Source organism: Bufo gargarizans, chromosome 9, assembly GCF_014858855.1.
Source record: "Bufo gargarizans isolate SCDJY-AF-19 chromosome 9, ASM1485885v1, whole genome shotgun sequence".
In the NCBI taxonomy this organism is placed as follows: domain Eukaryota; kingdom Metazoa; phylum Chordata; class Amphibia; order Anura; family Bufonidae; genus Bufo; species Bufo gargarizans.
This window is the reverse complement of record NC_058088.1, coordinates 19,222,964-19,235,759: the sequence shown is the minus strand read 5'-3', so window position 1 is coordinate 19,235,759 and position 12,796 is coordinate 19,222,964. Positions and strand designations below refer to the sequence as shown.

At 43.1% G+C, this 12,796-nt stretch overlaps 1 protein-coding gene across 2 annotated transcripts in view; it reads left to right on the top strand.

Moving 5' to 3' along the window:
* Positions 1–706: 706 nt before the first annotated feature.
* LOC122945987 (complement C4-like) overlaps positions 707–12,796 on the top strand; it is a 71,808-nt gene continuing 59,718 nt past the window's right edge. For both annotated transcript variants that reach the window (XM_044305244.1, XM_044305243.1), the window contains exons 1-2: positions 707–786; positions 913–1,002. In XM_044305244.1, the coding sequence (XP_044161179.1) occupies positions 722–786; positions 913–1,002 (155 nt within the window). In that variant the 5' untranslated portion in view covers positions 707–721. The remainder of the gene's footprint in view (positions 787–912; positions 1,003–12,796) is intronic.

Below are 12,796 nucleotides of genomic sequence, written 5' to 3'. Positions count from 1 at the left end.
AGTGTTTCATAAAATGTCATGGCGGTGACCTCTTTGGGAATCATCTATGAGCCAGAATGGACAACCACTCTCACTTTGGTGCATTATCACCCACTAAAGGTATTTTCTTGAATGATAGGCCATAAATATCTGGTGGGAATCTGACTCATGGCTCCCCAACAATCAGCTGTTGGAAGGGGCCATGGGGCTCGGATGAGCATTGTGGCTTCTTCCTAGGCCAGTGACGTCAATCTCATCGGTCACATGGACGTTTTGCAGCTCGATCCTTTCAAGTGAATGAGATTGAGCTACAATACCAAGCACAGCCGCTGTACAATGTATGGCGGGTATACTGAGAAGCTGATCAGCGGAGGTATCAGGAGATGGAACCCCACCAATTAGGTATAGATGACCTATCAGACAATAGGTCATAAACATTTTAGTCTTGGTGAAAGGAGAAGAAAACATAGAATTTGGTGGGAATGCCATAGTAATTATATAGTTTCCATATCTTGAAGTCCCTTGCGTCTGATGGTGATCATTTGGTGGTGAGGGGCCATCTTACAAGTTTTACTTTGAAGCCCAATGGTGTCTTTAATGGTTACTCCACGGAGTACTCATAAAATCCTTGACTGCAGTGGTTCTCCTGTGCCCTCTAAGTCATTCTCTGAGCATTATGGACCTTACAAGTGAAATTGCATATTTCGACTTCATGGAACATTTGTAAAATCTACATAGGAAAATGACCACGAAAATCAGATACAGACGACTCGCACCATCCATTCTAAGCATATGGAGATTCAGCAGGTTCTACATTTTAGATTTTCACTTTCTTCCATATTTTTCTATTTACTTCCTCCTGACATTCTGCTTGTCTTATCTTTGTCCGTCCTCCCTTGTTTAAATATTTGGCTGCCCTCGTCTCTCCCTCAGTCCTGCGTCTGGCATCATGGGGACATCTACTCTACTGTGTTGTCTACTATGGGCAAACATATTCTCTATGAGTGAAGCACAAAGTCCATGGTAAGTTACAAACTACAAGTATAAGGTATTATTTATATATCTGATATATTACTTTGCGTGCTTCTTACTAATACGGTATCTAGTATTTTGTGCATTCCCTTCATCTTCTTCAAATTAAGGTGTGGAGCACCCCAATGAGAAATAAGTCCAGAGAGTCAGGGTCTGCAGTAAATCAGTGTGCTTCTCTACTGGAGAAACTCAAGTGCAAAACAATGCAGGCGAGGCATAGGGCTGGCTTCTCCAGTCTTTAACCTAGCAGAAGAAGGTTCTGTGCGGAGGAAAGGGGTGAGCCTGCTGTCCATCTCTTTCTTAGAAGTCTGGTACCCTTGTAAAGGGACTGGTGACCCAGGGTCTGTGGCAGGGTATCCCCGCCTCAGCATCTTCTTCTCGTCACTTGTGCGGCAGTGGCGGATCCAGAGCCTGGTCTCGGGAGGGGCACTTCCAGATTATTTTCTGTCCGCCGCCACAAAACAGTGGTGCTTAATGACCAGACTACACAGTGTAGAGGTATACTGTATATTGTGGGGCACAGTGTAGGCTATATGTGTATAACATAAACATACTCAACATGAAAACTTACAGTTACTTGGCTTGGCCCTTGGGGATCTCGGACACCACTTCAACACTTTGGCCGGGGGCTCGGTGGAGCTGATGTGTTTTATCCTAATGAGAAAGATTTCATAATAAGGATTTGGAGAAGGGGCAGAGGGATAGCAGAGTAGGGAGAGGCTGGTGCTGCTACTAGGGTGCTCATACCATGGGGGAGTAATAAAGCCCACCATAATGCCCCCCCCCCCCCCAGTAGAAATAATTCTCCTTATAATGTGAAAGTGCAAAAAATACCTCCTTGTAATGCCCCCCAGTTGAGCTAATGTCCCCATAGTGCCCTCATAATGTGCCAGTATAAAATACCCCTGTATAGTGCCCCCAGTAAATGCCCCCATAGTGCTCCTCTCCCCCGCTTCCTCCTAGTGCCCCCATAATGTACCAGTATAAAATGCCCCAGTAGATGCCCTCAGTGTCCCCCATAATTTGCAAGTATAAAATACCCCTTCTTAGTGCCCCCCGTAGATGACCCCATAGTACTCCTCTCCCCCCTTCCCCATAGTACTCACCATAATGTGTCCCAGTATAAAATTATACTGTACAGAGCCCCCCATATAAAATACCCCTTCTTTGTGGCCTCAGTAGATGCCCCTATAGTGCCCCCAATCATGTGCCAGTAACAAGAGCAACCCCCAATCATGTGCCAGTAATAACAGCCCCCCATCATGTGCCAGTAATAACAGCCCCCCCACGTGCCAGTAATAACAGCTCCCCCCAATGTGCCAGTAATTACAGCCCCCCCATTATGTGCCAGTAATAACAGCCCCCCCCAATGTGCCAGTAATAACAGCCCCCCCATGTGCCAGTAATAACAGCCCCCCATGTGCCAGTAATAACACCCTCCCCCTATGTGCCAGTAATAACCCCCCAAATGTGCCAGTAATAACACCCCCCAATGTGCCAGTAATAACACCCCCCCAATGTGCCAGTAATAACACCCCCCTAATGTGCCAGTAATAACACCCCCCTAATGTGCCAGTAATAACAGCCCCCCATGTGCCAGTAATAACAGCCCCCCATGTGCCAATAATAACAGCCCCCCATTATGTGCCAGTAATAACAGCCACCCCAATGTGCAAGTAATAACAGCCCCCCATTATGTGCTAGTAATAACAGCCCCCCATTATGTGCCAGTAATAACAGCCCCCCATTAGGTGCCAGTAATAAAAGCCCCCCCAAATTCAGCCCCCCCCAATGTGCCAGCAATAACAGCCCCCCATTATGTGCCAGTAATAACAGCCCCCCAATGTGCCAGTAATAACAGCCCCCCATTATGTGCCAGTAATAACAGCCCCCCATTATGTGCCAGTAATAACAGCCCCCCATTAGGTGCCAGTAATAAAAGCCCCCCCCCCCCCCAAATTCAGCCCCCCCCAATGTGCCAGTAATAACAGCCCCCCCCCATGTGCCAGTAAAAGTATTGTATTGTATATATATATTTATGGTCAGGGCTAGGACAACGTCGGCATACGCAGAGGAACCTGCCCTGAACATAGTGGCTGAATTGTGCCGGGAGCCACGGGCGCAGGTACACCAGTGAAGAAAGGGGGCATACCTGATGGAAGCTTGAGAAAAAGGGCTGGGAGGGAGGGGCGTGAGGCTCGGGCGCCTGGCTGAGCGGTAGGTAGGAGAATAAATAGCCAGACGCCCCTCCCACAAATGCAGGCTGGTAACAGCCTTACCATATATATATATATATATAAAAAAAAAACAACAAAAAAAACACTTATACTTACCTCCGTGTCAGCGATGCAGGCCTCTTCCGGCCTGTGTCCCGTGCAGTACGGCTCAGGCGGCGCAATGATGTCATCGCGCCGGCTGCGCCGGCCTCTGATAGGCTGCCGGCCTAGTGCCTGCAGCCTATCAGAGGAAGGGAAAGGGACGCCTCTTCCTCCCCTGCCGCAGCACAGCCATCTGTATCGCTGTCCTGAGCGCTCATCTCCCTGTTCCCCGCCGCCGACCCTCACTTCTGAGCAGGGCCGCGACGCCAGCTCGGGAGGGGGGGGGGGAAATTGCCCCGTTGCCCCCCCCCCCCATGGATCCGCAAAATTGCGGAACAGGTGCAGACCCTTTTGCGGACTTGTGAATGGACGCTAACAGTTCAAGGCTGCAATAGACTTGTATTCATCCTCAATACAAGTCAGTGGGAATGCCTAAGCAGTTTTCAATCATAAACAGTTTAGCCCCTTAACGCAAAAAGCCATGCATGTACGGCGGGGGATGCATTGCCAGAATGCATTCCGCCGTACATGCACGGCGGGATGATTGGGTGAGCATCAGAGCGCCCGATCCCTGCAGGGGTTCGGCAGTCACTGGTAGCCGGGGCCCTGCTCTATCAGCCGGCATCGCTGTAAAAGCCGATGCCGGAGGTTTAACCCCTTCTATGCCGTGGTCCACGCTGACCGTGACCTAGAAGTTGTTTGCGGCGGGTGATGGAGCACATCGAGTCCCCGCGCTGCTGTGGCAGGGAATCGATGTGTCAGAAGGCAGCCCGATGCCATGCAGAGGCTGCCCAATGCCTAGAACGGCATCAGGACCTGCCTTCTACGGGGAATCGATGTGTCAGAAGGCAGCCCGATGCCATGCAGAGGCTGCCCAATGCCTAGAACGGCATTAGGACCTGCCTTCTACGGGTGCCGAGGAGATCCAACCTCAGGCTGGGTCTCCTAGGCAACCTGTTAGTGTATGACTCACTAGAACATGATTTTTTTGTTTCAAAAATGCTTTTATTGTGTTAAATGTAAAAAAAAATATATACATATTAGGTATCGTCGCATCCGTAAAAACCTACTCTATAAAAATACCACATGGCCTAACCCCTCAGGTTAACACTGTAAAAAAATAAAAAACGTCACCTTACATCACAAAAAGTGTAATAGAAAGCGATCAAAAAGTCATACGCACCCCAAAATTGTACCAATTAAACCGTCATCTCATCCCGCAAAAATGATACCCTACCTAAGAGAATCGCCCCCCCCCAAAAAACTATAGTTCTCAGACTATGGTGACACTAAAACATGATTTTTTTTTGTTTCAAAAATGATATTAGTGTATAAAAGTTAAATACATTTTAAAAAAGTATACATATTAGGTATGGCCGCGTCCATAACAACCTTCTTTATAAAAATATCACATGATTTAACCCCTCAGGTGAACACCGTAAAAAAAAATAAAAAAGTCAAAAAGCGATTTTGTCACAAAAAGTGTAATAGCAAGCGATCAAAAAGTCATATGCACCCACCGAGCGCCTTCTATGCTCCTATCGTTGGATGCCGAAAAGGCGTTTGACCAGATCCACTGGGGCTACCTTGAGGCGGTATTAAGTAAATTTGGGTTTCCCCCTAAGCTCATATCTTCCATTTCTAGCGTTATATTCTAATCCTTCGGCCAGGGTTTACTCCTCTGGGGCCCTCTCTTCATCCTTTGACATTACTAATGGCACAAGACAGGGGTGTCCCCTTTCTCCTCTTTTATTTGCCCTGTTAATGGAACCTCTGGCTCAACATATTAGGATATCTCCACATGTCAAAGGTATTTCTATTGGTGGCGTAGAGCACAAAATAGGTCTTTTCACAGACGACGTTATCATTTTGGTCATTGATCCCCTGACGTCCTTGGGGTCTGTGATGGAAATCATTGATAAATTTAGCCAGGTGAGTTATTACAAGGTTAACTCTCATAAATCGCTCATGCTAGGAATGTGGCTTCCAAACAACCTTAAACAAACCATCTCGTCCAAGTTCCCGTTTAGGTGGGCTGAGGGTAGCCTTCCTTATCTGGGTATTAGCCTTACGTTTCCCCTTCACAACTTATAGTCTGTTAATTACACTAATATTACCCTGCAACTTAAAAAGGACATTTTGGCATACTCGAAGTATCCTCTCTCCTGGGTGTGCCGTATTGCGGCAACCAAAATGTTCCTTTTACCTAAGATATTGTACTTATTTAGGAACTTGCCTGTCATTGTGTCCCGACGATTTATAGCTTCGCTCCAATCCCTTATTCTGCAATTCATTTGGAAGAAACAGAGGGCAAGAGTGGCGGCAGATTTTTATATCGACCTATAAAGATGGGTGGACTAGGGTGCCCGTGCCTTTTTACTTATTATCAAGCTGCTGTTCTGGATCAGCTTAAGAGCTGGTGGATTAATGATAACACAAAGAGATAGGTTCAAATGGAGGCTAGCTTATCTTGCATTCCTTCATTGCAGCATCTACTTTAGCAAGGTGTACTTTCTAAGAAGCTCCCACGCTCTCCTTCTGTTACGAGTCAAGCGGGATTGTCTTTATGGACGACTTGTTCTCTTATACCAAAAAACCTTGTAGATGCTCCATTGTCAGCTTTTAGTGCCTGCTTACCGGATACTAATTTCTCGCAATGTGAGTCTAAGGGAACCTTCTCGGTTTCTCACATTACATCTAATAATACCCTTATATCCTTTACCTACTTAAGAAATAGTTTCCAAGTTCCTTGGTCTGATTTCTACAAATACCTCCAGTTACGTCATCTCTTGGCATCCATGAACATTACGCAAGCTGCGCAGCCGCCCTCTTATGCCATGTATTTTCAAAATCCTTCTGCGCGTAAGGGAGGGATTTCTGCGGCGTACAAGGAACTACAGCTCTCTGTTGCTGGGCAGAAATTCCCCTTTCAGATCAAATGGGAAAGGGATTTGAACAAATTGTGCTTTTGTGTTTTCCCTTAGCTCCAAGACCTCGAGGTGCGTTAACCACTTGGAGGCCTCGAGGAAATTCCTCTATAGTTGGTATTACACCCCCTATCCCTTGTCTATAATATATCCAACCACCTTGAATGTCTGTTGGCGCTGTCTGTCTGCCACTGGCAACTTACGGCACATTTGGTGGAGTTGCCCCAGTGTCTACCTCTTCTGGTCTCGTATATTATCATTTGTGAATGTTGTAGTAGGAATCACGCTTCCGCTCTCCCCAGAATTAGCCTTACTCTCCCTAGGGTTAGAAATTTTGAGCTTAGCGGATTTTACCAAAATCTATCACATTCTAACTGTGGACAAGAGTAGAGATAGCTAAAAGGTGGAAAAGTAGGGAAATGCCATCTATTCCTGAAATCATAGCTAAAGTTCACTATAACTATGGTATGGGAATGTTGATTGCTAAGAGATTGCACTGTCTGCCCAGTATCAGCAACAGATGGAAAAAAAATTCAATTTATGTGACTAGTAATTATCCCTTCCTACCAAATCTACAACTATAGGAGATACTACACCTAGCCTTGACATTTGCTTCTAGATGTGGCAAAGCTATTGTTGATTGTTGGTTGTTTTCCTTCCTCTATCTTACTTTTATGTCTCTTTTATATTCTGAGATTCCAACGCATTTCATTGTCTTCTGCCATGATTTATTGTACATTATTGTTTGTACACTCGCATTGTATACCATCATGATGTGAATTTATGGAAGACGCTGTATACCCTTATTTTTCTGATAAAAAAATATGTTAAAAATGTCATATGCACCCCAAAATTGTACCAATCAAAGCGTCATCTCATACTGAAAAAATTGAGCCCCTACATTCGCCCAAAAAATAAAAAAAACGATGGCTTTCAGAATATGGAGACACCCAAAAATTTTTTTTTGCAAAAATGCTTTATTATGTAAAACAGAATCAAACATATTTGGTATTGTCGCGTCCGTAACAACCTGCTCTATAAAAATAGCTCCTGATCTAACCTGTCAGATGAACATTGTAAATAACTAAAAATTAGTTTTAAAAATATTTTATTATGAGGTCGGATAAATGTCAGTATCATATACAATCGAAGTACATCAAGAAGTGCTCAAGCACTGAGCTACATAGTTACTGACACGTACAAAAACATGTAATAATGTTAATTTCATAACTTAACAGAAAGGTGCAAAAGAGATGACATCTAATCACATTCATTGTAATCATTGAGTAAATAACAAAAAATTCAAAACAGTGCCAAAACAGCTATTTTTTTGATACCTTGCCTCACTAAAAGTGTAATATAGAGCAACAAAAAATCATCTGTACCATAAAATAGTGCCAACAAAACTGCCACCTTATCCCGTAGTTTCCAAAATGGGGTGACTTTTTTGTAGTTTCTACTCTATGGGTGCATCAGGGGGGCTTCAAATGTGACATGGCAAATTAAAATTAAATAAATTAAAATTATCCCAGTGAAATCTGCCCTCCAAAAACCATATGGCGCACCTTTCCTTCTGCGCCCTGCCGTGTGGCCAAACAGCAGTTTACGACCGCATATGGGGTGTTTCTGTAAACTACAGAATCAGGGCAATAAACATTTTTAATTCTTGTGGAACACCTAAAGGGTTAACAAAGTTTGTAAAATCAGTTTTGAATAACTTGAGGGGTGTAGTTTCTAAAATGGGGTCACTTTTTTGGAGTTTCTACTGTAGGGGTGCATCAGGGTGGCTTCAAATGGGACATGGTGTAAAAAAAACAGTCTATCAAAATCTGCCTTCTAAAAACCATATGGCATTCCTTTCCTTCTGCGACCTGCCGTGTGCCCGTACAGCAGTTTACAACCACATATGGGGTGTTTCTGTAAACTACAGAATCAGGGCCATAAATATTGAGTTTAGTTTGGCTGTTAATCGTCCCTTGCTTTGTTAGTGGAAAAAAATTATTAAAATGGAAAATCTGCCCAAAAAAGTGAAATTCTGAAAATTCATGTCCATTTTTAATTAATTCTGGTGGAACACCTAAAGGGTTAACAAAGTCTGTAAAATCAGTTTTGAATACCTTGAGGGGTGTAGTTTCTAAAATGGGGTCATTTTTGGGTGGTTTCTATTATGTAAGGCTACTTTCACACTTGCGTTCAGAGCGGATCCGTCTGGTGTCTGCACAGACGGATCCGCTCCTATAATGCAGACGATGGGATCCGTTCAGAACGGATCCGTCTGCATTATAGTTTAGAAAAAATTCTAAGTGTGAAAGTTGCTCAGACGGATCCGTCCTGACTTTACATTGAAAGTCAATGGGGGACGGATCCGTTTGAAATTGAGCCATATTGTGTCAACTTCAAACGGATCCGTCCCCATTGACTTGCATTGTAAGTCTGGACGGATCCGTTTGCAAGCAGCGTTCGGATGTCCACCTGCTGAGCGGAGCGGAGGACAAACGGAGCCATACTGAGGCATTCTGAGCGGATCCGCATCCACTCAGAATGCGTTCGGGCCGCTTGTGAGAGCCTTCAAATGGAACTCACAAGCGGAGCCCCGAACGCTAGTGTGAAAGTAGCCTAAGCCTCACAAAGTGACTTCAGACCTGAAGTGGTCCTTAACCACCTCCGGACCGCCTAACGCACGGATGCGTCTGGAAGGTGGTTGATTCATTCCTCCTGGACGCATCCGTGCGTCATCTCGCGAGACGCGAGATTTCGGTCACAGCCGGCCCGCGCATGCGCATCGCGGGTCGGCAAAAGTTTAAGGAGCATTTCGTCAGCAACCTGCCAGCCAATGATCACGGCTGGCAGGTTGCTGATTTTTAAAAAATCCAATCAGAAGCCACATAGCAGATCATATTTGTAAATATGATCTGTTATATGGCTGCCTGCTCCTCTGCTGGTTCTTTTCGTCGGTTGGATCCAGCAGAGGAGCAGGCTTCACAGTGAGTACACCAAACACTACACTTTAGCCCCAGATCACCCCCCTGCACCCCAATTAACCCTTTGATCACCCCTTTGTTCGCCCCTGTCAATCACTAGTGAAAGGAAAAAAGTGATCAGTGCAAACTGTCACTTTTTTTTTTCACTGGTATTGACCGTTAGGTTTCAGTATAGTTTAGGTCCCTTTGTTAGGTAGTTTAGGGATCAGTTAGCGCCCAGCCCACCGCACCGCAGTCCCTTATTCGCCGATTAGCGTATCGCTAATCAGCATTTGTACTTTAACGCTGGGTTCAGACCTGAGCGTTCTGAAACGAGCGCTCTGTATGCGCGATTGTACGGGCGTTTACAATCGCGCATACAGAGACTGGCGTTCACACATTGTCGCGCGTTCCCGAATTTCTATGTGCGGGAACGCGCGACAAACGCCCAAAAAAAAGCTCAAGCACTTGTTTCAGCGTCGGGCGTTTTACAGCGCGATCGTACGCGCTGTAAAACGCCCAGGTGAGAACCATTCCCATAGGGAATCATTGGTTCTTGCCTGTTGTGCGTTTTACAGCGCGTAGGAACGCGCTGTAAAACGCTCAGGTGTGAACCCAGCGTCATAGTATCTGGAAGTGATCAAAACTGATCACGGTCAGATCTATAATAGTATTAGTGTCACTTTAGTTCGCCCTCCACCCAAAACGCAGTGTTTGCCCGATCAGGCCTGATCGGTCGCCCACACGTGCGTTCGCCCACACCCGCCCCACCGCAGTGACAAAAAATTTTTTTTTCTAGTTCCTAGAATTTTTTATTTTTTGTCCAATATTAGTGGAATATGAGACTTTGAAAGAAAAAAAAAAGAAAAATAAATCATCATTTTCCGCTAACTTGTGACAAAAAATAAAAAGTTCTAGGAACTCGCCGTGCCCCTCACGGAATACCTTAGGGTGTCTACTTTCCGAAATGGGGTCATTTGTGGGGGGTTTCTACTGTTTGGGCATTGTAGAACCTCAGGAAACATGACAGGTGCTCAGAAAGTCAGAGCTGCTTCAAAAAGCGGAAATTCACATTTTTGTACCATAGTGTGTAAACGCTATAACTTTTACCCAAACCATATTTTTTTTTGCCCCAACATTTTTTTTTTATCGAAGACATGTTGAACAATAAATTTGGCGAAAAATTTATATATGGATGTCGGTTTTTTTGCAAAATTTTACAGCTGAAAGTGAAAAATGTCATTGTTTTGCAAAAAAATCGTTACATTTCGATTAATAACAAAAAAAGTAAAAATGTCAGCAGCAATGAAATACCACAAAATGAAAGCTCTATTAGTGAGAAGAAAAGGAGGTAAAATTCATTTGGGTGGTAAGTTGCATGACCGAGCAATAAACGGTGAAAGTAGTGTAGTGCCGAAGTGTAAAAAGTGCTCTGGTCATGAAGGGGGTTTTAGCTAGCGGGGTTAAAGTGGTTAAAAAGTGGATTTTGAAAATTTTTGGAAAAACATCTAAGCCTTCTAACGTTCCCAAAAAATAAAATGGCATTCACAAAATGATCCAAACATGAAGTAGACATATGGGGAATGTAAAGTAATAACTATTTTAGGAGGCATTTCTATCTGTTTTAAAAGCAGAGAAATAGAAATTTGGAAAATTGCTAATTTTTCAAAGTTTTTGGTAAATTTGGTATTTTTTTGTAAATAAAAATGAAATATTTTGCATCAAATTTACCACTGTCATGAAGTCCAATATGTGACGAGAAAACAATTTGCTGAAAAATAACAATGTCATACAGTGCTCAATAATAACAGTGACATACAGCGCTCAATAATAACAGTGACATACAGCGCTCAATAATAACAGTGTCATACAGCGCTCAATAATAACAGTGACATACAGTGCTCAATAATAACAGTGTCATACAGTGCTCAATAATAACAGTGTCATACAGTGCTCAATAATAACAGTGTCATACAGCGCTCAATAATAACAGTGTCATACAGTGCTCAATAATAACAGTGTCATACAGTGCTCAATAATAACAGTGTCATACAGTGCTCAATAATAACAGTGTCATACAGTGCTCAATAATAACAGTGTCATACAGTGCCCAATAATAAGTGTCATACAGAGCTCAATAATAACAGTGTCATACAGCGCTCAATAATAACAGTGCCATACAGTGCCCAATAATAACAGTGTCATACAGTGCCCAATAATAACAGTGTCATACAGAGCCCAATAATAACAGTGTCATACAGTGCCCAATAATAAGTGTCATACAGAGCTCAATAATAACAGTGTCATACAGCGCTCAATAATAACAGTGTCATATAGCACTCAATAATAACAGTGTCATACAGTGCTCAATAATAACAGTGTCATACAGTGCTCAATAATAACAGTGTCATACAGCGCTCAATAATAACAGTTTCATACAGTGCTCAATAATAACAGTGTCATACAGCGCTCAATAATAACAGTGTCATACAGCGCTCAATAATAACAGTGTCATACAGTGCCCAATAATAACAGTGTCATACAGTGCTCAATAATAAAAGTGTCATACAGCGCTCAATAATAACAGTGTCATACAGTGCTCAATAATAACAGTGTCATACAGAGCTCAATAATAACAGTGTCATACAGCACTCAATAATAACAGTGTCATACAGTGCTCAATAATAACAGTGTCATACAGCGCTCAATAATAAGTGTCATACAGAGCTCAATAATAACAGTGTCATACAGTGCTCAATAATAACAGTGTCATACAGTGCCCAATAATAAGTGTCATACAGAGCTCAATAATAACAATGTCATACAGTGCCCAATAATAACAGTGTCATACAGTGCTCAATAATAACAGTGTCATATAGTGCTCAATAATAACAGTGTCATACAGCGCTCAATAATAACAGTGTCATACAGTGCTCAATAATAAGTGTCATACAGCGCTCAATAATAACAGCGTCATACAGCGCTCAATAATAAGTGTCATACAGTGCCCAATAATAACAGTGTCATACAGTGCCCAATAATAACAGCGTAATACAGTGCTCAATAATAAAAGTGTCATACAGCGCCCAATAATAACAGTGTCATACAGTGCTCAATAATAACAGTGTCATATAGTGCTCAATAATAACAGTGTCATACAGCGCTCAATAATAACAGTGTCATACAGCGCTCAATAATAACAGCATCATACAGAGCTCAATCATAACAGTGTCATACAGTGCTCAATATTAACAGTGTCATACAGCGCTAAATAATAACAGTGTCATACAGCGCTCAATAATAACAGTGTCATACAGTGCTAAATAATAACAGTTTCATACAGCGCTCAATAATAAGTGTCATACAGCGCTCAATAATAAGTGTCATACAGCTCTCAATAATAACAGTGTCATACAGTGCTCAATAATAACAGTGTCATACAGCGCTCAATAATAGGTGTCATACAGTGCCCAATAATAACAGTGTCATACAGAGCTCAATAATAACAGTGTCATACAGCGCTCAATAATAAGTGTCATACAGTGCCCAATAATAACAGTGTCATACAGCGCTCAATAAT